This window comes from Nothobranchius furzeri, chromosome 6 (assembly GCF_043380555.1).
Source record: "Nothobranchius furzeri strain GRZ-AD chromosome 6, NfurGRZ-RIMD1, whole genome shotgun sequence".
Taxonomy (NCBI): domain Eukaryota; kingdom Metazoa; phylum Chordata; class Actinopteri; order Cyprinodontiformes; family Nothobranchiidae; genus Nothobranchius; species Nothobranchius furzeri.
The window spans coordinates 55,423,745-55,449,991 of NC_091746.1; the positions used below are offsets into that span (position 1 = coordinate 55,423,745).

The 26,247-nt window shown below is 40.1% G+C and overlaps 1 protein-coding gene across 2 annotated transcripts in view; it reads left to right on the top strand.

Annotated features, from left to right (window-relative positions):
• pappaa (pregnancy-associated plasma protein A, pappalysin 1a) overlaps nucleotides 1–26,247 on the top strand; it is a 159,349-nt gene that overhangs the window by 58,797 nt on the left and 74,305 nt on the right. For both annotated transcript variants that reach the window (XM_015942754.3, XM_015942759.3), the window contains exon 10: nucleotides 2,569–2,765. In XM_015942754.3, the coding sequence (XP_015798240.3) occupies nucleotides 2,569–2,765 (197 nt within the window). The remainder of the gene's footprint in view (nucleotides 1–2,568; nucleotides 2,766–26,247) is intronic.

Genomic DNA, 26,247 nt, shown 5'->3' on the forward strand with positions numbered 1-26,247 from the left:
TGATTTTATGACCATTTAAATATTTTCCCATTCCATTTTTTTTCATGCTGACTATTATTTTCTACTTTTTTGTGTTTTGATGTAATTGTGCATGTGTGCATGCATGTATTCCTGTTCAAACCTCTGCGCAGTGGCCACTAAATCCCTGTCAGATTAATGGCTGTTTGCACTGGCTGCTTAGTTTTTCCACCAACTACAGTATTATTGGTGGTGTAGAAGTGCGTGTGATACAGCAACAGTGTCTGATATAAAGTTTTAAGCAGAAATTTGACACTTTAATGACAGAAACGTAAATTTATCTGTCTGTCTGTGTGAGAGAGCACCTGTTTCTCAAGTGAAGGAAAGTGCTGGATGGAGAACAGACACTAAGTAAACAACCGCTTCAAGGTGCTACCATGGGGTGAACTTCAGCGGCCTGTTTGTAACAGAGCTGATTTATATCTGAAGTTGATGAAATTCACAAGTTACCGTTTCAGCCAGAGAGTGTGTCTGAGAAAGACTGTCCCATCTAAAAGACAATGTTTGAACATGTTCTGTAGCGGGTTTCTGTGGAAAGACTCTGAACAATGAATATCTCAGCTGTTGTAGACAGATGTTTAAATAACCCTAAATTAGATAAATAGAGAATACTTCTGACCAGAATGATAAGGCCAGTTTTAAAGCAGGTTAAGGGCACTTGAGAACAACTTATAGTTTATGTGAACAGAGCTGCCTATTCACATTCCCAGTGGCTACTGTGAAAATTAGAAGGAAAGCCAGGATAGAATTTCCTGTCAGAATTTCATAATAGTTCTGCAGAAATGACAAATATGGTGAAGGTGATTTATAGGTTTTTAAAAAATGATTCTCCTGAATTTTTTTTAAAGGGGACATACTATTAATTTGTTTTAAATTCATTGATCTATGAAAATTGTTCATGAAGTTCTTTGCTCTAAATCCCTCTCCCAGAAAGTAATTTCAGCAGTTTTATTCTTGACAATTTCAAAACCTTCCAGTATGAGCCATTTCAAACCTCTGTCACTTTAAGAAAACAAGTTAGAGCTGGCCAGACCTACCAAACCCCCACTCAGGCTGCTATAAGATGAGAAGCTCCGATATGCAGTGGGGCTCAGAGTAGAGCTGCTGCTCCTCCAGCAGCAATTTTTCTCCTCTCTGTGAGAGGTGGTTCTATTCTATTTTCCCCATAATTGACGTCACAATTGGTAACTTTTAGAAACAACATTTTTAGGCACATAATTTTTAATCCCAAACACTGAGAAAACCGATGGATGTTTTTTTTTTTTTTTTTTCCAAATTTACAATGTTAATAGAGGCAGTGGAGACCCATTTGGCAGCACAAAATGATGGAAAAGGTACGTTTTAGATAATATTTCTTTTTTAATTAATTTTACGTATTTTCTTCAAATGATATAAACTGTCTTTTTAAGTCACTGTTAGATTTAATTAATTTTAACAAATTAACATTAAACATAATCAAATTATACCAAACCACTCTTATTGGAGCTATATTTCAATTTTTTATTTCACTGGCAACTGCCTTTTTTTCTCCTTCTGCAACTCTTTTCTTTTCATTGATGCACTCCCTCACCTTCCCACTCTCCCAATATCTGTTTATTTAATCCTTATCCAAATCCAGGTACTATATCAATACACCTTTTAGTGATTTTCATGCTCTCACTTCTCTCCCTTCAGCTCGCACTCTAGTCTTTGTTCCTGCTCCTCTCACTAGACACTGTTTGAACTTCCTCTTGTCTCACTCCTACTTCTTCCCTACTTGTTTACCTCTGTTCCTGCTTAGTGAGTGGCGGGAGGCTATTCTATATGCCCCCTCAGTAGCCCCTCGTTTCATCTTTGCCAGAGCACAGAACTGACTTTAGCTTTTGGCCGTGTTGTGGATGGCTGGAATTTCAAGGAGGAAGCCTTGGCCAACTTGGCACAGAATTCCGCCTTTCCCCCTAACTGGAACCCCACCGGCTGACGCTTGCTTTAGCTGAGACCAATGAGGCCCAGGCAACCTTCCTGCTCAGCTCTCCTATCCTCAAGTACATAAGCTTTCAGTTCCAGACCTTAACTCCGGGTGGGATGTCTGGAAAAAATACCACTGTATCTTTCCTTTTACCCCTTGACTTTGTCTGCCCTTTCACTTTCTCCCCCCCCCCCCCCCCCCCCCCCCTTCTCTGATTGTATGTCACGCTCTCATTTAATCATAGTCACTCTTTAAATCTTCTCTAACCCTTACCCTCTCTTCTTTATGATTTAAAAACGTCCTTTTGTTTCCGTTCATATATTTTGACACACCTTCACAATCCTGCACCTTTATCTGGTCCACTTTCATACAATAGAACCAAGACCAGAAAAGCGAAATGATTGCAAAAACACATGAGGGGATGGAAACGAGTTCTAAAGTTTGGAGGATGTCAAATCACATCTGTGAAGCAAATGAGATAGTGTTAGGCAAAGAAAAACTGGATGGTGATGTGAAAGCCATCAAGGTGCACTTTGCATTTTCCAAGAAATTACTGCTTTAAAAAAAACTTGAGCATTTTCCTGTCATCTTTTCAACTGCAGAGGAGCCAAGCATGTGCTACTACTACGATGGCGACGGGGTGTGTGAGGACTTTGAGAGAGAGACGGGTGTAAGGGACTGTGGCCTCTACACCCCCAGTGGTTTCTTAGACCAATGGGCTTCTTCTGTTGATGTTTCCCATGATGAGAAACCCTACTGCTCTGGTGAAGTGGCTGCTGGGTATCCTGCTGCTACTAAGGTGAGTTTGTTTATCAATCATCCAGTTGATTCAAATAACCCCACCCCCTGAGAATTCTAACCGAGCCAATCAGCGCTGAGTAGCGTATGTCACACACCATAAAGCCGGGTTTGTCATAAACATGGCGACTGAAGCGGAGTTCCCTGCGGATCTTTCCTCTGTTCTAAATGCCTTGCACAAGTAGAAGCGCTAAAAGCCTTTCTTCTAAAGACAGACGTTTTGTGCTCTCGCCAGATGCCTTTTTTGACTACAGCTAAAAAACTGCAGCGTTGCGCGGTACAGTCGGCATTTCTGTCTTTTTTTCTGATTGGTTATTTATGAGCTGGCTAGTCCCGCCCCTCACGTGCCTCTCTGCCTGAGTTTCCAGACTCATTCTCTGTGCAAAATTAAACAGGACGAGTCTGGCAGGACAGGCTAGACCCCGCTGCCCTCTGAGGCCAGAATACCATATTTGCAACTTCAGAGTGCCGGTCCGGTCTGCTGGACGTTAAAAAAATAGAGCCGACATTCATGGCAAAGCAGTCTGGTTCCAGCGTGTTTACAGCATGTTTTATATCATGAACACATCTGATTTGCTTGATTTAGTTATGAATCACTCCTGTAGACACTAAGGAAGGCTAGGGAGATGTTTCAGCTGTTAAAGGTGTTAAAAAGACAAACCTATAGCAAGGAGTTAGCTTCTGCTTTCGGCTCTACAAACGGACACTTTGTGAGTGCTAAAAGAAAGCCCAAACTGCCAAATGCATCTTTAAACTAAAGTCAAACACACCAATATGAGATATTTTCTGAGTTTCCTTTGCTGCAATTTGACACTGTTTCATGTTGCTCATACCAGAGTAGCAGCATTTGACCTGATTCACACACACACATGCATATTCCTGTCACCGCATCTGTACATTGACCACATTAGTTTCCTGGAAATTTTAATGTTTTGTTTCTGGGAACCCTTTAAAGCAGCTTTGCATGATTCTTAGCACAAAAATCCTTTAGTATACTGCTAATCTTATATTGCCTCTCTACAGTTAATCCTGTCTGAAATTAGACCTTTTTGCTCCTGTATTTTTAAGTCCCTCGCTTCTCTCTCTGGCTTTGTGGAGATATGCTGTTTGCACTTGTTTGTGTAGAAAATTCAGAAAAATTAACCAACGAATGAAAGAACATGAGTTTTCAGTCTTAACTGCAAAAAGCAACTCCTCAAATACTTTTTTCCTTTTTCACATTTTCAAGCTCAAATTTAGTTGGAAATAAGAGAGTGGACAGCAACAATAAAGTAGAACATTTTTGGTTGGTAAATTTGATTTTAGTGTGACATTTTTGAGGAATATAACATGTAGATAAGTAGTACACTTCCAAAGATCCAGGCATTATTTCAGGTAAGTGTGTGCATGTTTCAGTAGTTGGCTCATTCCAACATTTTCCTGTCAAATGCCAAAATGAAACGAAATGAAATTAGATGTGTCAGCCTTCTAAGTAAGTTTAAAGCCCTGTGTTCCAATTGAAATACTTTTACCATAAATGTGATTTTCTTGAGTGTTTTATGTATATTTTATGAAAAAGGACTGTACACACTTGACAGTGGAATGCCAAAAGAATACAGAAAACTGATGATTCAAAGTAAATCCACAATCAGCCATATCAATAGAGATATTTGAGATTAGTTTCTTATGTCAGTGCTAGACTCAAATTCAAACAGGTGCTCTTACCTCCCCGGATCTCAAATCTGTTATTTCACAGACTGCTGTCTAATGCAGATAAGATAGTGTCTACTCATAACTTCTTTACACATATCCACTTCAAAAATGGCAGAACTTTTCCTTTATCTTCAATCTAATCTTAAACTATCCCAACAGCGTAAATGCAAAGATTTTGTATCATAAGTGCTTGATTTTGATCCTGTACGGAAAGGCAGTTTTGCACAATGTGACGGTGAGCAGATTTGTATTCCCCCAACATCTGTATGAGAAACACACACATATACAGACACAAACACAAAGCTTCAGAAACACAGAAGTGCATTAGCCCCAATCCTGTTTAATCTCTTTTCACTAATAGAGATGGCAAAAGCCAAGACATGCTGTTGACATACTATCTGTTTCAAAGCTTTGTTTATTATTTTGAAGCACCTTGTCATTTTTATCTTAAGAGGCGCTATATAAAATATTGTTTTCTTTCTTTCTTTCTTTCTTTCTTTCTTTCTTTCTTTCTTTCTTTCTTTTTTCTTTCGTTCTTTTTTCTTTCTTTCGTTCTTTCGTTCTTTCTTTTTTTTAATTAAGTTTAATTAAATTCATTTTGTATCTACATCTAACGCTAAAGCTGTAGGTGACTGAAAAAACATTTTTAAATTGTGTTTCCTGATTATAATCAATCACTCAGAGTTTTTCATGTAGGCTGAACATGAAAATAGTCTCCTACACCTATCTCCTGCATTAGCTTCTGACAGATAATAGCAGGTGAAAATCTAGGATTTGAAAATATTGACAGATCTACGTCACACTTTGACAGACCCGGCACCAGACGACTTCACCTGGAGGGGTAGTGGGTTTTTCGGGGGGGGGGGGGGGGGGGGGCAGTAAACCGTGTTTTTTTCAACCCCTTTGCATGTTTATAATCTGTCTGGTGGACGTTACATACATATACTTCCGGGTCAAATCCGTTGTTTTGCGTCACCAACTTGTTCTACATACAAACTGAGAAGCTAAGATTCTTCATTGTTTTATTCCGATTATGTATGCCAATTAAAGATGCAATCAAAACTTAAGACAAAGTAACCAATTTTACTGAACCAATACTTGCAACTCACCGTTAGCTGCGCCTGCGCACCACAGAGTCACCATCTCAAAACAATCCCAACATCCAGTTAATGTTCTCCAATAACGTACTTAGTCCAAAAGTCTTCTTCCAAATCCTGCCCTGCAGCTTGATACCTTAGTAAATTCTTCCTTTTGCACGTATTTCTCATAATGTTTACATCACGAATACTAGTTAGCATCAGGTTAGCATGCTACTTCTTGGCTGCGTGCTTCTTCTTCTGGGTAAACATTGACTTGGTGCGTTACTGCTACCAGCTGGTAAGAAGTGTAACCTAGGTCTTCTAAACAAGATTTAGAAAATCTAGAGTGTTTTCTTTCTAAAAAGAGAACAGACAGCCCTGTATTTAAGATTGTTCAAAACAGTTTCAACTTTAATATGCGTTTTAAAACATTTGAATAAAAGGACAGCAGACACCCCTGAATTCAAAATGGTAACAAAGAGTTTGATGAGGAATGAGAACTAAACTGTCTGCAGGTGAAACAGTATGCTGCATCTGTTTTCACTGAATATTCCAACCATGTTCTATTTTGGTACCATGATGAAGAAAAACTGCGTTTTTTCCCAGAGAAAAGTCTAACTGGATAATTTTCCAGGCGAACCTGATTAGGCTTATCCACCCCGAGGTCATCTGAACGGCGATTTATGTTGGTGCTGCTGCCACTCGGTGGCGCAATTGCCTGCTGAGACTGTGCTGGAGGCACGGAGAGAGGAGGAACAGAAGCGCTTGTAGCTGCAACTTCTGGTTGCACTGGCCTTTTTGATGATGCGTCATCCCTGCTTGTGCTAGCATTGTTTTTCTGTTTGCTAAACCAAGCTCTGATATCCATTTTTGCAAGCTACTGTACCAAAGCGTCTTCTTCTACTGCATCTAAAACTGTCGATTAGTAACCTAGAGCGCCCTCTGTTGATCGTCTCGAGCCAATACATTTGCATGTGGTGCTGTAATCTGTCTTGAGCGGGCCAGATCAGCAAATGAGCGGGCCGGGCCCGCCCAGGCCCGGCCTTGACGCTGGGCCTGCACTTTGAATTAACATTCATGTACTCACCCATCTTGACTCACAACAGGGAAGACTGTTGTTTTAGCATCTGGCAATCAGCAGTGGATGTCTCGTCTAGTTTAAGCTAACCGTTAGCGTTAGCAACAACACCTCACAGCAGAAGTTCCTCCAGGCTTGAGTAATTTGTGAAGATAAAACATCCACATTGCAAGCCAATGGTAGAGTCCCGTTGTTATCCAGTCAGATAAAGTTAAAGTCCCATTAGTTATCACACACTGGTGAAATTCATCTGCAGATTTGACACATCTCCATGGGGAGTGGTGAGCTGCAGCTGTGGCTGCGCCCGGGAACTATTTGGTGGTTTAACCCCCCGATCCCACTCCTTCAAAGATGAGTGTCAAGCAGGGAGGTATTGGGTCCCATTTTTTAAGTCTTTGGACTCAACCAGGATTTAAATCCCAATCTCCCAGTCCCATGGTGGACAGTCTATCACTAGGCCACTAAGAAGGTAACGAGATGTCCAAATATCAGGCTCCAAAACCTGCCATCTGAAGCTCAGCTGGGATGTGGGTAACTTTTAAGCCCGATAAATGGTGCACCGGTGTATTTTTTTCTTCCCAAGAACAACTTACATGACATTTATTCCTACTGGAGAGCACTGCAAATGTATTGATTAAATTAGTCAATGTTCAAATAAAAGCAATATGCAATTTCAGTGTTCTGTCACTTTGTTTGGTGGTTTTCTTAAACTTTACATTTATTCTTTAAAGAGCAAGTCACCCCCATCCAGAGTCTTACTCCACTCCCATTTCCTGTTTGAAAAATGAACCACAAGGAGACGTTGCCTGGCAGGCTGAGAGGGTGGAGCCGCTAACAAATACACACACACATAGGCTCACAACGGCATTGTGACATCATATGGTACCAGCTAATGTCATAGTGCAGATTTAAATTGAACTGTAGTGCAGTTTTTACCTGAAGGTGCAACACTGCCAGACAGACAGGCAGAATATTTAAATTTAAACTAAGATGCACTAAAGTGTCAAAATATTCTACAGCACTCATTTTCATAGTTTATTGGCAAAAAAAGTTGATTTGGGGGTGACTTGCTCTTTAAAAATCTAAAAGTGGTGATTGTATGGTGATGTGTGTGGCATCAAATGCTAATTATGCATTTAATAGGGCCAATGAACGTTTAAACTGTTGCTTTCAGGTGCCTTACTCAAACATTGACAGCAGATCATCATGTCATTGAAGATTCAGGACATTTATTTTTATGGGTACACTTTAAACAAAAAGGTACGGCATTCCAACCACAAAGAGAAAAACTACTGCAGATGTTTTATTTTCTGAGGAGAATAAGATACTAGTGGAACATGTCCATGTAACCATAAAGAAAGAATTTATGCTGCAGAGAATATGTTGTTAATACAAAAAGCATTTTTACGGAGAACAAGCTGATCCCAATGGATTGTATGTGATGAGATCATCTCATTACAAGGCCACGAAAATAAAAGAGCTTTTGCACACGTGGAAAATATGCAAACACAGGTTGAGAAAACAATTGACCCTTCCTTTGCTTCCAGTTTCACCCACCCTGTCATCTGTTTGGTCAATTTTGAATTTTAAAGCTTTTAAGCAGAGTGTCTCAAAGAGAAATATGTTTTTCTTTGATGTTGAAAAATTAATTAAACCGCTTACTGCTTTTAGCTCTGCTTATGGGCTCTGTACATTCACATCAAGCGTCAGGGCTTTACCATTTGTTTCTGTGCTATAGACATAGGACAAAATATTTACTGAAGTAAATTTTGAGTAGACGGTAAAACGTTTTCAAGTGAACATAATGTGTTTATTACAAAGCCAATTTGTCGGTATGGTAAATGGTAAATGTAAATGAGACAAATAAACGTTAATTTTTTTTATTCATATATATATATATATATATATATATATATATATATATATATATGCTAAATGCATATTGATCCACCATTATTACCAGAAAACTTTTCTTCTCCTTCACTTTTAGTGGCAGATGTCTGCAAAGATGCCTACAGCCCATACAACATAGGAGAAAAAAAAATTAATAAAAATAAAACACACACACACACACACACACACACACACACACACACACACACACACACACATACATATATATATAGTTGAAGCTTCAACTAAAACCTGCTGCTTTTGCTAAAATAAATGAATCAGTAAGAGTTAAAAATTTGAAGTTGTGTCCCATTTTCTAACTGCTACTCTACAAAAACCTAAATCTTTTTGTATCATGTACAATACATACAAAGTTTCATTTAATGTCTTTTAGAGAAAAATAGAAAATGTTCAAAATCAACTTCCATTCAGTTTTCTAAGCTGCTGCGAAACAGAATCCATGTGTTCAGACCGTAGACGATGCGTGAAAAATGTGAAGCATGTTGTTTGTTGAGATCAAGACCTGGCAGCAGGTTTTCTTGCACTTTGAATTCGATTTTTAGATCATGTCACGTTCTACAGAGTAAACTCAGAGACAAAAATGAGATTTGGACTCTCTTGTTTCGCTTAGAATTTCCTGTGAGATTTGTCCTTTAGGTGGGATTAACTCAAGCACACAATAATTTAAAAGACTCATTTGTTGGGGTTTTTATGATGATTTAGATGAATGCTTGTCAAATGTAGTAGCAGCAGTGATGCACGTGATCAATTTATATTGTAGATGGTCTAGTTGTGGCCAAAATGAAATAATAGTGCCAAAAGATTGGCAACTTGGAGGCTGTCTGCCACAATAAAATGGTGAGGCATGAAATACGATGACTACTGTTGGGCTTTCAAGTCCATTACTTTATGGAGCTTATTTTCTGATTGAATATATTGATTATTGTGTACTTGATGTTAAACAAGAAATTAAAGCCAACTTGAATGGGCATTCAGTTCTTCATTATACACACAGCCCAAATCATCTGCACCTGTATCCTTTAAAGTTTGTTGATCTTTTCCAATACCTTTGGTATCTTTTGGTCCCTGAGATTTGACTGAGGAGACATATTGCTTAAGGTGTGTGAGTGTGTGTGTGGGGATTTCCATATGTCCAACATCTGTCAGTACACCCCAGGGCAGCTGTGACTACATCGTAGCTCATTCCCACCACTGTGTGAATGTGTGTGTGTGTGTGAATGGGTGAATGACTGATTGTGTTGTGAAGTGCCTTGGGGGGTTGTAGAACCCTAAGAAGGTTCTATGCAAATACAGGCCATTTACCGTCTAATAGCTGTAACTGCGCGGGGGTCCTATGCAGTGAACTGAGGGCTTCCCTTGGTGTCAGAAGATGGCTTTTAGAGGAGCCATCACCATTTTAGGGGGGCCAGGCTCCCCTTAGCTCCACCATAATTCAAACCCTGTTCTGCACAGCTGTAAGTAGAGTTTCCATCTTAAAGCCGGGCATACACTGAGCGACTTTTTCACTTTTTTGAGCCGATTTTCCACTCGTGCGAGAATCCGGACTTCTGGCGTGTTTAATATTTTGCTCGTCCCTCGTGAGGGTATCGCACTGTTGAAGCGGCGCTGCAAGCAGCTGCGACCCAAAATGTATCAGAACCGCTCACGCCGCATGCGCAGTCCTGCATCAACGCCGCTCGCTCCTATTTCCCTAATAACACACGCTTTTCGTTTTTGTTTCTACACGGTTTTTTTTACTCACAGAGATTGTCAAGAAAGCGTGTTTGTCGTGTTCATGTCAAATTAAACTGATCACAAAACACAGATTTACTTTCTTTATTTCGTTTTCCTCAGCCAACCTCCATAAATCCCTGTGTGTCCTCCTGCAGCACTCCCGAAGGACAACAGGCAAAACAAGACAAAAAAGTCTGACGTGTTGTGTAAAAATTGCTATTTTTAGCATATGTTTAGGGCCGACGTGTTGCTACCAGACGTACAGTGTGAGCAGTCAGATCGCATCCGAGAACTGGGTCGTACAGTGTGAGCGCATGACTCGTGAGATCTGCCCTGCGAGGAAGTCGTACAGTTTGAGCTGAAGCTGAGTGCTACGAGTGAAAAAGTCGCACAGTGTACGCCCGGCTTTAAGCAGTGTCATAGAGGCATTGGGTTTTATCGGCCAGTCAGCATGCAGCTCACTCATTCACTGCCACTGACGACTAAAGTTGTCATTTGCATTTTTTTTACTGTTTGGGCGTCGGAACGAGCCCCCGCACCGTCAGAACAAACATCTCAGCTCTAAAGCCGATCTTCATCTGCATTCGTCACATGTCACGTGATCAGGAAGCAGAACATCCATGTGTTAGGAGATCGTTTTGGGCCGTTGCTGTAAAAAAAGGTGAGGCGCGAACCGGAAAAGCTTCTGCCGATCACAATTCAACAACAAATTATGAAAGAGCGGATGACGTTCAAAATGTAAACCTCATGTAAGAGGTGAATCTCTGCTTTGTTTTGTTAGTTTTGGCGTTGACATCATCCTAGCGCGCAACGTTCTGTGACTCTTAAAAAAACTATAAAAATGCTGAAAAACGCTGGAAGAGCAAGGCTTTTAGGACCAGGAAACTCCTGGCAATGAATGAGTTAATATTCATTTCCTTGCCAAGATGGTGAGGTAAACCAGTCCTCCCATTGTAGGATCTTTTTTGTGGAGTTGTGTTTGACTATTTATCAGGGCTCCTCAGACATTTTGAGCCCCAACAAACTTTCATATGATACAAAGGCTCAAATATCTTTCTAATCCTATCACATTGGCCTCTAAGGGAGTTTTAAAGCTTGATCAAAACCTCAACCTGGTGTCCTAATCTTAACTGCTCTTTTCTGTATTCTAATGGTCGATTGGCAGCAAGATAGACAATTACAGATAAAATGATTTATGAACTGATTAGTAACAGGACCATTAGTAGCAAGACCAAAAGGCAAATGATAAATCTAATCACATCTATTCAACAACCTGGCAACACCTAAACGTCTTTTGTCAGAATTTGGCTTGAGACAACCCTAAGGCATAAATCCAAAGTACTAGCATTCCAGTCTTTGATTTTGCACTAACTCAAAGAAGATCAGTTAGGTATGTTTAGAAATAAAAAGAATAATCTTGGGTATTGGTAAAATATAGAAAGTATGTAAAATATATATTAGTTATAGATGTGAAGAGACTGTGCTCTCATCCAAACCTTACTGTGTAATTTTTTATAATTTTTCATGACAAAAAAAGATTGAAAATTCAACAATTGTTACAAACTACATTAATTCCCATCATTCTGCACATCTACATTATTAAAAAGTTAATGTAAATAGCACAACTGTCCAAAAATGTCCTCATGAGAATGCCGTTTAGCTTTTGAAACCAGAGAACACAAGTCTGTGTCAGTTACATTCAAGTTTCAGACTTCAGAAGTACCTTGTTCTGCCTCATTGATACTTACTTCATCCCTTGTGGGTTGATTTAATGTTTCCACATTTGTGGTTCATAATTATTTGACGGGACCGGAAATGAGCTTCCCTCATACAAACTGCAAACTGTGAATGTTGTTTGTTCTGAATGAGCGCGTTGGGGGATGGGAACAAGGAGAGGAAATAGAGTGCATCTAATTTCTTTTTGATCTTGTAAATAACTCTTGCTGGTTGTGTGTATCAGTAATGTTTGATGCATAAATACTGTGTGAAGTGTCTGAGTCAGTGGGTTTGTTTGTCATAGAGAATGCCAGACGAGCAGCGGTGATAGGGAGCTTCATGGATGCACAGAGCAACTGCAGCTCCAAGAAGCACTTGAAGCAAAAAAGAAATCATCTGCACATTATCTCAGATGTAGTAGTTTTTATAGGAGAGTCATCATGCACTCCTTCTCAAACATATGTCGAAACATATGCACTAAAAATTAGGATAAATAAAAAACCCAAATTCATCATTTGTCCATTACCTTTTAGATTTTTAACACACCAAAGCTAAGAAAGACTGGAAAATCCTTCCACTAAAAAAACTACAGATTGAAATTTCAGCAATATATTGATTGCAAAATAAATAACTACTACCAGCTTGTACACTAAATGTTACCTCTAGTTCTAATGTTGGATAGGCTGATAGGGAGTACTGACATTAACGATATATGCAACGGATGTCAGTAAATGATGCAGTACACTGTTGGAGAAGGTGAAAATAAATCTCTTTTCTAAATAAAGGACTTAAATACATCTATCTGCTCCTGATTCAAGTAAAGCCCAAGTCCAAATAGTCCAATATTGATGTAAAATCGTTTCAAATGACCAGAATGCTGCTAGGGGCCGCAGAGGTTCCAATAGAGCATTTCTAGACCAAACTTTGAAAAACAAGAATTTGGTATAGATCATGGGGCTACATAAGATCGCGTGTAAAAGAAAAGAAAATTATCTTTTATATAGAGCCTATCAAGATAAAAATCGAGAGGCATTTCACAAAAATTTTAAATATAAAAAGATTTTTTTAATCATTAAAATATATGTTTAAAATTATCAAAAAATTTGGGATCTAAATATGTAAGGAAAGGGAGAGAGTAAACTATTAGGAAAGAGGGAAATCCATGGATCCCGGGAAAGGCAAAATAGGTAGGAAGAGCAGAATAAGGAGAGGGGGATGAAGGTCACACCAAAGCTAGAACAAGTGAGTTTTCAGCTGCTTTTTAAAGGAGACCACTGAGTCCACTGATCTCAGGCTCAGGGGGAGAGAGTTCCAGAGTCTGGGGGCCACAGCAGCAAATGATCTGTCACCTTTGGTCTTTAGCCTGGTGCGCTGCACAACCAGTAGGCTTTGGTCACTGGACCTCGGGGACCTGCTGGGGGTGTAAGGACTGAGAAGATCACCAATGTAAGATGGTGCTTGTCCATGTAAAGCCTTATAGACCAGAACCAGGATATTCAAATGAACCCTGAAGTTGACTGGCAGCTAATGAAGCTAGAGGAGAAGAGGGGGGATGCGGGTGTGTTTGGAGGACTTGGTCAGAAGCCGAGCACAGGCATTCTGAACCACCTGCAGACGGTTCAGGGAGGTTCTGCTCAGACAAGTGAAAAGAGAGTTGTAGTAGTCTAAGCTAAGACGATGACGGTGTGGATAACTGTCTCAAGTTCAGCATGGGGCAGAATGGGACTCAGCTTAGCAATGTTCCTGAGATGGAAGAGCAAACAAAAGCACTGACATGAGAATCCAGGATGGGAGCTGGGTCAAAGGTCACACCAAGATTCCTGACAGAGGTTTTGGTGTGAGAAGAAAGCTGACCAAGAGAGACTCTGATTTTGGGACCCACCGGGGCCCAGATGAGGATCTCAGTGTCATCTTCATTCAGCAGTAGAAAGTTCCTAGCCATCAGGTTTTAATAGTCTAAACAGGTGTGTAACAGCTGCAACTTAGACATCTCATAGATGTACAGTTGCATGTCATCTGCATAAAGGAGCTCAGGATGTCCTGAAAAGGAAGCAGATAGAGGAGGAAGAGCAGAGGCCCCAGGACAGAACCTTGTGGGACACCATAGATGATGAAGGTGGTGGATGACCAAAACTTGGAGATGACCACAGAGAAGGAACACTCAGACAGATAAGAGGAGAACTACTCCAGAGCAGATCCTGATAGGCCTACCCAGTCTTTCAGCCTATCCAGTAGCAGGGGATGGTCAACAGTGTCAAAGGCTGCAGTCAGGTCCAGCAGGACCAGCGCAGAACAGCCCCCTGCATCACTGGGAGTCAGAAGGTCATTAGAGACCCTAAGAATAGCTGTTTCAGTAGAATGAAGAATGTCACTCAATCATAATGTCAGGTCTTTATAAGAGGAAATGAAAACGTATTAGGTGTATATGCATTACAAAGCATAAAATAACTGAAAACAGCTTCTAAACAAAATTTTTGTTCTTTCTCTCTCTCTCTCTCTCTCTCTCTCTCTCTCTCTCACTCACACACACACACACACACACACACACACACACACACACACACACACACACACACACACACAGAAATATTGCTGACTGAATACAGCCTTTGATCCACTGGATATAAATATAGTACTGCAGAATATATTGATCCCTATTACATTTCTGGGGAGTATTAGAGCAGAATACTGACTCTAGGAACTTGTCTTATTGTCTTTGAGGTTACATATATGTGTGTGAGCCTGTTTGCCTACATTATTGAGCCCATCAACCGCTCCTATGTCTAAGGGGTAACAGGTTTATGTAGACACCAAATTTTAAAGGGTTGTTTAAGTTTAGGGTTGTTTGAGTTTAAGTCTGGTAGAAACTAAATGATTAAAAAGGACAAGAATGTATACAACGTGCGATTATTCCCTCTTGTACATTTGCATTCAAACCCTTAAGATCAAACAATAACCCAGGTGATTTCTCCAGGGAATGCCGATGCCCTCCCAATTTTCAGTGCAACTGTAATTATGCATAAACAACAGAAGGGTTTACATTTTAATGCTCTTGTGTTGCAAAAAGTCAGCTATATGTAAAATTCACTTACCTCGGGATTTAGAATAAACATGTATGCATGAAGTCTGCTACATTTATCTTTGTCTAAGTGATACTTCAGGGAGATGGAAGAGGGGGAGGGGGAGAAAAGCACTGAAATAAATCATATTGGCTAGTTCAACAAGAAAACAATAACTGGCCCCGGTCTGTCTTAGGTTACAAAAAGACAAGCAGCATTAGTTTGTGTATTTAAGTGGAGAACATCAACATACTGTTTACAAACTGCTAACACATGCATTTTTCCACACTTTCTCTTAGATATACATGCTAATAAATACATCTAAAGTCTTCCACAAAAGCTGAAGTGAATTTTCACTCTCTCGCTCTCTCTCTCTGTCTCTCTCTCTCTCTCTCTCAATCACACACACACACACACACGCACACACACACACACACACACACACACACACACACACACACACACACACACACACACACACACACACACACACACACACACGCACACGCACACGCACACGCACACACGCACACACACACACACACACACACACACACACACACACACACACACACACAGAAAAGTGCTTACAAATACAGAACCTCACACAGTAAGTGAGACTGTGCCTTTTGGAGCGCACCAGGGTCAGCTTCTCTGGCACTGTGTCTTCACCAACATTCCCTACAAACCACACGGTCCTCGTCAGACACAGTGCCACTGACCTAACCATGTGGTTACATTAAAAAGAGACCTGGGCATGGTGAGTTCTTTTAATTATCCCTTTGGGTTGTTATTGAGGACCTGCAAAGTAAAAGTCTCATGTTTATGTGACCATACCTACAATGATTTTGCAGCATTTTTATTCAACAACAAACCAATTCACACTGTTTCAACTAGCTGACACCTATTTGAGGACTACTTTTGCCTGCTCTGATGAGACTGCCATGGGCTAACCACATAGCTGCACCTACTCACTAAGTTCCACAGCTGCATTCTCAGTAGACCATGGAAGTTGCCTATCATTGGTCTCAGTCCAACAAGACGGTGAGCTTCAATAGGTACGGGTGGGTCTGGGTGAGAGGACATTACCTCATCCACCAGGCGCTCACCAGCATTCCTGTAAACCATGGGATGGTGCTTGGAAACTCATACTTGCTCCACTCTATTTCTCTAACTTTCTTGCCACAAATGTCTCACAGATGCTCACTTCTGTTCACCAATGCTCAGGCTTTGCATCTGCTCCTACATCCTTCATCAAAAATAAAGGGAGAAATGTAAAAAATCAAAATAAAAAAGGTGGAGCACCATTTTTTAAAAGAGTAATGAAACATACTGTGAAAGTCAAAGTATTTTGATACAAATAAATCCTTTTATTTTGTAATTTTCTCCCAAAAAAATGGGGGGGGATGGGCGTCTGTAAAGCCGACTCTGAAGCAAACAATAAGCTTTGAAAAACCCAGCAGGTGCTGTTCTCTCCCAGTGTGCACACGACCCAAAACTGTTTTGTTGTTTTAATGATTCAATTGTCAGATGTAATAAAAATCATTTGGCAAGTTATTATTTGCATTTGCATTCCACTGCTGTCATTACTGTGTGTTGATATGATAAATTACTTTGATTACAATGAGAGAGCATGAAATAGAAATCCAACGCCTGTTTGTTACATGATGGTTGTAGTTATTCCCAGGGGCGGCCATCAGGCCCGGCTACTTGTGCTCAAGCCCCGAATATTTAATGAAAAGCCCCGGATCTCAAACGTGGAAGTAACATGCAGTACCAAAGTCCAACATAGAGGGAGTAGCTAGCAGTAGTTTGTATACAGCCTGCCTAAAGGTTGGTTTATGCTTGACGCGTCCGCGAGGTCCGCACGGCTTCGCGCGGAAAAGTTGCGTCATTTTGCGTCAATTTAACAACCACGCCTCTCCACCGCGTCTCCGCACGGCCCAAGATTTATGCAACGCGCACCTCGGAAAATTTCTAACCACGCGGACGGTCGGACGCGGAAAAACATGGCGGACCGGCAAGAACTAGTATGGCAGAGGTTCGTAAATACAGACATTTGTATGATTCAGCTCTCAGAGATCACCTTGATCAACATGTAGTTAATAATTCTTGGAGAGAAATAGCTCGCACTGTCGGAAAAGACGAGGACGCTGTTAAAAATGCTGGAATGCCATGTTGTAAACAGTAATTTCTACTTCTACTATGGTGTAGTGTGGGATGCATGCCGTAGAGCTCCATGCTGCCCCGTTCAGTTTGGGAGAATATTGGCTCACCGCAGAGACGAGCCGCACGAACCATAAACGCTGTGAGTTGTGAAGCGCGTTCCAGCCACGAGCCGCATCACCGCGCGGAAAGTGAATGCGTCAAGCATAAACCAAGCTTGAGCCTCCACCACTGAAGAAGAACGGCCGGCTTCTTCTGCAGTGCCTGGTTTTTTCTACACTCTGCTTGAAACGCATGAGTGAAGATGGACATGAGGACGTTTTTTAGACCAAAAGTACAACGACAGAACCCCAGCTTTGATGAGACTGGTGTTGACTCAGGTTTGTGAGTCTTATTTGAAAATATTTGTTGTGCTGCTGGTTTGCCTAAAGTTAGCTTACTATCAGGTAAAGTTGATGGAGAAAGAAAGGGAATATTTACTATCATCTCACACAAAACGCTAACAGGAACAATACTCTGCCCTGAATATGCTTAATATGTAGCTTCAGATTAAAAATTATGTGGTACAAGACATAGATGATGTTGTTGACTAGTGCGTGTCACGTGTGTGTTGCGCGTGTGTGTATGTGTGTGTGTGTGTGTGTGTGTGTGTGTGTGTGTGTGTGTGTGTGTGTGTGTGTGTGTGTGTGTGTGTGTGTGTGTGTGTGATAAGCCCCGGATCTTCTTCAGTCCTAAATCCGCCCCTGGATTCCTAAGCTCAAAAGCTAAGGAGCTATTTAATACTTTAAGGTTAAACTCAAGAGAAAAACTGTAGAAATAAGATATTTAATTAGTTAACGCGGTTCACTATTTACACTAAAATACTTACATTCTAAAAACTTACTAATTAGTCATTTAAAGGTGCAATATGCAAGAATTACATCATGTGGTCACATTTGGTTACTGCTGTTCATGTTTTAAGCTAAACATTTCTTTGTCATTGCTGTTCCATGAGTTTTATGGCTTTTGCCAGTTATAGATTGGCAACAGAAGATTCTAGATGGCAAGCGAAGAAGAGTCATACAGTAAATAAGCAACACCATGACTGAAACAGGTTATAGAGTTGGTTAAAATGGATTCTTTCCAGTGCCGTTGGGTAGAGCTACTTAAACCAAACGGGTCAACATGTACAGATTACGAAAGGGCACATTTACAAGTAACTTTTACACCCAGACGTCTTTGTTTACATATGTACAGCACATGTTGGTGCGTGAGTTGGAGGAACCTAGAAATGACCAGAACGGTCCTTTTAAAATGAGATAATTTTCTGGATCTTGTTCTGGCAAGATCCGTCTCAAATTAAGCCCTGAGTAAAACCAAAAACATGCTGTGGCTTCTTAGGCATACAAAAAATAACTTCTGGGTCATTCCCGTTTCCTGGCTTTGGTTCTTTCAACACCTCTGGAGCTTGTTGTCTGCTGGTGTCAATTTACAAATGCCAGTGCTACCGCGTTAGCTCAGCACAAACTCTGCAACCACACAAACTCACTGATTATAAACAGTCACTATGTCTCTCTTTCATTGTTTTCTTTTTCCAAAGTAGAAAAACTGACAACCTTTCAGCCAGCTGAGAATGAAATCTATTTCCATGAAACCTTCCTTCCAACACGATGGAGACATCAGACTTTTAATTAGATGATCATTCCACTGTAGAATTCTTACATATTGCTCCTTTAACACAGATTCATAATTTTCAGTTCTGTTTAACAACATGAGAAAAAACATGGAGTATTCATGTTGAGGGAGAAAAAAAATTGCATTTTATGTTGTGCAGAACTTAAATGATCTCAAATCACTTGTCATTTTTTAGGTCTTGCTGAAATCTCCCCATTTCCTTTTTTTAGACTTTATATTTCAATTTATGCTCTTAGTGAGTGTTGTAACAGCAAAGACATAATTCTAAGGGCAGCGAGTCTGACATGTTGCATTCTCGCTTTCTCTTTATCCCCTTTTGGTTTCCTTTTGGCTTCAGACACTTAGCACTCCTTTTATCTAAAGTGGTGATTTACAAACACCAGTTTTTGTCTGCAGAACTGGGGTTGGTTGTTGCCTGTTTGACTAGCCAGCTGGTAAATATTAAGACCATGTGTGTAACTATGTGTGCGTGATAGTGTTTGTGTGTGTTTTGTAGTTAAGGAGCTCAACTCATCTCTATGATGGTTTTATGGGAAAAGTGAGAAACAGTTTTCTTCTAAACAGACATATCACCATTTGACTTCAATTCAAACACAATCATTACCAAGTGGCCAATAATATTGGATATTCAATTAGCAAAAGGTTGTTTATTGACGCATTCATTACAATAATTATTGCTTTTGAATGCATGAATAAAATATTTGCCAATTAAAACATTTCTTTACTTAAATCGCACATCTTCAGTTATATTCCTCTTTGTCTTCCACAGAATCCTTGCCTTAAATGTGTCTTTGGTGAAATGCTGTATTTCTGTTAGTTCCATGTGATCAGGTTCAGACACTAATCTGCTTGGTTAGGATTAAGAAAGAAAACATGGTAAGATTTCCCTTTAAGCAGATTGAAATTTTATTTGTTTTTGTTCAAATCTGTGACTTTGTACCAATGAACTTGCCACCATTTCGATGTGATCATCATAACCTTTGTAACCATGACGATGGACGTAAAGATTGATTGCTTTTGTAGCAGGATAAAATAAACAAAACTAGGTGAACATGATGTCAACATGTATGCTTCATTATGAAAAGAAAATAGAAGTTTGGTCTAGATGTTGCTTGAACAAAATTTGTCTTTCTTCTACCACTAAGGTGAGAGAGGTAACATTTCTATATTCACCATATTTTGTGACCTTGCAGATTGTGTGTAAAACGATCAGCTTTTGTTAATAAAGCTGTGGTCAAGAGAGTCCTATAAGTGCGTCTGGACTCCCAATTCTCTTCTCACCTTATAAATCAATAAATTAGCCCTGTGTTGTCCTATGGGACCTAATGTTGAGCATTCACTTTGCACATTGAATAACACAAGATCATACCATGGCTGAAACTTGAGAAACCTAATCCAGTTTCCCAGTCTGATAAGCCATTTATGCCTGTTGAAAAAAACTGAGGAGGTTTTATGTTTTACAAGATAACGAATTAAGCCAAGCGTTTATATTCTTAATGATTCAGATTTATTTACGTTTGCAGGCAAAAGGGGCTTTTTTATGTGGTTTAACAATAGAGATTCTGTTAAAGGCCAAGTTCACAGTTGTTTTTATATGGTTGGTCACTGAGTTTAACATGCAGACTAAATGTAAAAATAATCTTCAACTTCTATTTTCTGCATTTGCTGCAAATAGAAAATAGGAGGGGAAATGTTGAATTTGGAACAGCCAGTGACATTTGTATGCCATGATGGACTCACCCATTTTGGCTCACAACAGGAAGGCCTTTGTTGATTTAGTGTCCAGGAGTGAGCAGAGTGTGTCTCAGCTAGTAGAAGCTAACCATTAGCATGAGCAATTCCACAACAAGGACGAAATCCATTGAACTTGTGTTATTTGTGAAGGTAAAACATCAATGTTGCAAAGCAACTGAGTCAATGGTGAAGGTGTATTGATGTTAGCCCATCACAGGTGAGATGTCAGAATGTCTGGAAATCAAACTCCAAATCCTGCCATCTGAAGCTCACCTCTAGCCTGACAAGGCTATGTGAATGTTTTGTCTCGTCACAATCCATAGAAACATTTCAGTTGAGAAGCAGAATCCACAGCTGTCTTTCAAACTGTTTCTGCACTACTATTAGACAACAAACAATGTGATCTTAGTTGTTCAACGCCATCTTAATTGTTCTGCTACGTCTCATCTTCCTGTCTACCAAACCAATTGAGCGCTGTCATTGGCCCGCCAAACTGATAGAACGCTGTGATTGGCCCGCCAAACCGATAGAAAGCTGTGACTGGCCTGCAAATCTGATACAGCACTGTGATTGGCTCGCCAAACCGATTGAACACTGTGGCTGGCCCGCCAAACCGATAGAGTGCTGTGATTGGCCTGCCAAAATAATAGAGCGTTGTGATTGGCTCGCCAAACTGATAGAACACTGTGACTGGCCTGCCAATCTGATACAGCACTGTGATTGGCTCGCCAAACCGATTGAACGCTGTGACTGGCCCGCCAAACCGATAGAGTACTGTGATTGGCCCACCAAACTGATAGAGCACTGTGATTGGCCCGCCAAACCGATAGAATGCTGTGATTGGCCCACCAAACCGATAGAATGCTGTGACTGGCCCGCCAAACCGATAGAGCACTGTGATTGGGCCACTTCTGCTTCTGCTACTGTCTGTCTAGATTTCTAGGCTAGCTCACCTCTGCTCTGGTTCACTTCTAGCTCCTGAAACAGGAGTTTTTTTTCCCCTCAGAGGTCGACTCACAAGGCATTAATTTATACTAGAGATCACTGCAAATGTGTTGGGAAAAAATGATTGAACTTGGTCTTCAAAATACTGACGTTTTGTCATGAAAATAGACAACTGTACAATGAGAAGAATATAACATTTGAAACATGATAATGTGTTGATATACAGTAATAACAAAAATTAAAAATAATAATACACTGCTATTTTCTTTAAAATGATATTTTGAAAGCCATAATATCATATTAGTTGTTTTCCCTCATTTTCTGTACTAATCCAGTCAGGGTCATGGTGAGGCTGTAGCCTATCCCAGCCATCAATAGGGTTGTGTTACCACTATAGCATTGCATGTGCTAAAACTTTGAACATTAATGTACTGAGATTATAATTTAGAACAGGCTATTTGAAGCCTGTATTGATTGTAAATTCTCCCATCTTTATTGGTGCGCTCATTTCCTACTCTGTCCAGTCACATCTGTTCATGTTTAACTGGAAACTCCAATCTACCCAATGTTGAACAAGTAAATAGTTATGTATGCCTTACTTAAAGTGTTAGTCTAGACACAAACTTCTTCACGCACCCAGCCATCCAACATGTGCTTTAAGAAGCTCTTTTAGGGTCTTTTGTGACCCTAAAGAGAATAAAAGTTTACTGATGAACAAATAGAATTTGAGAGTGAGAAACAAAGTACCCAAGTACCAGATGGGTGCAAAATTGTCCTGTCATCAACACCTATCCACCCATTTCCAAAGACAGCATCAAATAAGTGAAATTTTTTGTCCGGATTATTGGTCTTCTGCTCTGACGTGGGGGATGGAGAAGCAATGGGATGAAAGGAAGTGTAATGAGCCATGGGTCACACGTGAATTGCCTCCCACTGGTGTGATGCTTTTTAAAGGGAGGGGGTTGCCCAAAGGCAGGAAGGGATGAGGGGAGGAGGGGTGCTGAGAAAGGTCTAGCTGTTGCCACCTGCGTTTACATTAAGACATTGTCACTTCACTACTGAAAACAAGTTTTCTCTCCTGACCTGCTGGGTAATTGTTACTTTTTGGAAAAGGTTGCCCTGTAACAATGGAGGCAGTCATTTACATATTTGTCTACGTTGAAATGTGTGCTTCTTTATTTAAAAAGGGCAGAATCTAAATTTCCTAGTAACTCAATGCACAAAACCCAACATTATAAAGATTATTGGGATCTTTGTGATGGCTAAAAAGAAATAATGTCACTTTTTTTGTTTGTTTTTGTTCAACAGTTTCTTTTTTTTTTCATTTCTGCCACTTCAGCTCGAAATGGAAAGGTCACGTCAACAGATTCAGAGGACAGATATACCAACGTATAGCTGGTCTGGCCAGTTTTCCATGGTGGCAGGATCTTGCAGTAGCCTCTCTAGCAAAATTCTCATGTTACTGGTGTCTCATTTCAACAGCTCAGGGCAGCTGGTGAAACTCGCCGTCCTTGAGTGTGTGCCCTTTCTTCTCTTTATTTGTGTTTATCCATCACTCTGGAGTCTTTTGCAATCTATCGCATGTCTTTCTGTCTAGTCCCTCTGCTAATTTCCCTGCATATTCAAATGTTTTTTTACATCTTCACAACCTTTCAATCTTGGTTTTCTCACCAGACCTTCACATTGCTAATGAGTTAACACAAATCCCAGAAGGGATTTCTGGAATTTCCTTTTTGTTATTCGCACACTAATTATGTGACTTTGGCATCTTTAAATATGTCATGCATTTATTACTGGTTTGAGTTTACTTTAATTTTGCAACATAATTTGTATGCTTTTTATCTTCTTATTTGAGACCAGGCCAAATTTAATCGGGGGTATTCCTTCTTAATTAAATGAATTTTCAGATTTATTTTAGCATCCAACCACTATTTTGAGCATAAGAATAAGAGCATGAGGTCTTTGAGTCTACCATGTCACGTTCTGTGTCCCTGTGGTCCCCACCCCCTCCAGGTTCCCTGATGTGTCCCCTAAGCTGCTGTGCCCCTTTTGGTCCCCAGCTTCTCCAGGTTTCCTTCTAGTCACTTCACTTATCATTAGTTTTCTGTTATTTTAGATTATCTAGTTCATATCTCACTTTAGTGTATTGTGTTCCTTCCCCATTTAAGTATGAGCCTCTCCTGCCTTCCAGTATAATTAGTTCTGTCACTCTGACATCATTAGTTTATTTATCTTTAGTCTTATTCCTACAGTGTTTAGGTTTATTTACGTTCAGTAGCTTTGTCTTACAGATTTTATGTCTGGTTTCCTCACCTGCCCTGTTCTGCTCCTCCTCTCAGTTATCAATCTCACCTGTGCCCAATTCCCTTAATCACCCAGCCCCTGTGTATAAAACCCTGTCTTGTCTCAGTGTTTGTCGGTCCATTGTCGTTGTCAGTGTTGTTCTGTTCCCCCTCGTGAAACTCTAGGTTTTGCTCATCAAGGAGCTTTTGGTTTTGGCCAGTCGGGTTACTGATTTTAGGTTTGGCTTCCTGCCCCTTTGGAACTCACTCATCATCCAAAATAAAGGAATATTCATTTATGCGACTGCTCCTGCTTCGAGTGATTCTGGTGTTCTGCATTTTGGGTCAATCTTCCTCTTCCTCAACGTGACATACTAAGGGCCTATGTTTGTAAAAATGGGAAGGCTATTTGCACGAGTAAATGCGCGTGTGATTTTTTTCTTTAACTAATAAAATGAAAACCCTAGTTTAGTGTATATTATTCGTGTTTTCTTAAAAGTCATGAAGCTTTGGGCTGCCTCCACTTTTTTGTTTTTGCTCTTTTTCTTTAGACTTGCTTAGTCGCTGCTCAAGTGCAACACCCAGTGGTGCTCCAGTGTTATGTGTTTCCACGTTTAGTGCAAAACGTAGGTGTGAAATTGGCCACAAAAATCTAACAATCTCACACTCATCAATATTTATCTATCTTGTGTTAAAAAAATCAAACAACCTTTGTTGCCATTAAGGCATTACCGCTTTTTAAAATTGCAATTCAACCGAAAGAGCAATAACTGTTCTGTCAAGTGTTTTTTTCTTGTAATTAATGCGAGTAATTCAATTTGAGTTTTCTCACAAACATGTTTTTAGAGGTTTCAAGCAACACTTCTCAGACATTGCATCATTCACGTTATTGAAACAGAGCTGGAGCTACAAGATCACATGGCTTGTAGACAGGTATGGAATGAGTTCAACAGGCCAGAACATGGTGAGAACATTAAACAGAGACAGAAGAGAAGAGGGATATGGATCATGTGACACACGATACAGGATTCTTAGTTTGTTGACTGGACAGAAAACAAACAGCACTGCGTACAAAGCACATCTGCTAAAACAGCTGTTAACCAGGTGAAAGATGTAAAAAAAACGAGGTCACTGCACTGTTAGAGGGCCAGAGCTGAAACAAAATAAATGTATTAAAGTCTATAAGTACAAACTTACAGAATGTTTTATTATTTTCTAAGGTGCAAAACAAACAACAAAATTAAGTATTTCTAGACATACATGTACAAGAGATGTTTCTAAAGACACACCAAGCGTAATACTGCTGCCATGGTGTGTCAGGTGACACGGCGATGTTGCGATTTTGCAGCTTTCATGCCGCCAAGCTTGATAGTAATATTACAGTAATGTCTAACTTGAAGATTGAATGAAGCTTATGCCTGGGGCAACAGAAGGTGATCTCTGGCCGTCATCTACATTGAAAATGAAACTAAACACGGGCAAAAGTTTCTCTTTTGTAAACAGAATCAGCTTAGATGATAAACAGGAGTGATGCGGAGCTCCGGGAGCTTCTCTCCATTAAAGCAGACGCTCAGATCACCAGAACGTTCACAGAGACTGGAGGACAGACACCTTTAGGAGAGGCTTGTGGAAAAAAAAAAACAAATGCAAGGAGCGTGACTTCAGTTGCAATAAAAAGCAAGTTATATCCAAGATGAAAGGAAGTCTGACAGCACATACACCACCCTCCACACCCCCCTTTAACCCCTTTGTGAAAAGGGCATGATTGGGCCACATTACACACATGTTCTGACCACTTATTAACAACCATAGGCTCCTTGATGCTGGCTCAGCTTTGCAGCTAATTAGCGGCATTGTTTGAAAGTTAAAGTCCCTTTAGTCATTGCACACTGGTAAAATTCTTTCTCTGCATTTGACTGATCCCTGGGGGAGTGGTGAGCTTCATACACAAACCCCTTTATGCTAGATTAGAACAATTTTCTCTATCATAGGTCTTGTGTTTTGGACCTCTACATTTATTATCTTACATCTGTTGATGGGAATTTCCACCCCTAAGTGAAATTTAGTCTGTTACCATTTTCCCCGGAGTTAGTTAAGTGGGAAAAAGCATTTTGTAACCATCCCAATCATTCTCTTAAACTGGTAGTCTTTCGTTAGCTTTAGCTTAGCCTCAACATTGTAAATGAATGGTAAAAACTCATCAAACCTTCTCCATAATGATCATAATTTTTCTTTGTGACCTCAATAATCATATCGGCTGCAAATGAAAATAATATATAACACAAAACAATAGAGCGGATTTAGACTTGGGACTATATTACAACAAAGCACCACTGTAAGCCGTCGTTGCAAGGTGCAAGAGAATGATGCAGCGGCTCCAAAATTCACTGTTTCCTGACATCAGGTTTACTGTAACATTTACAACATTTCA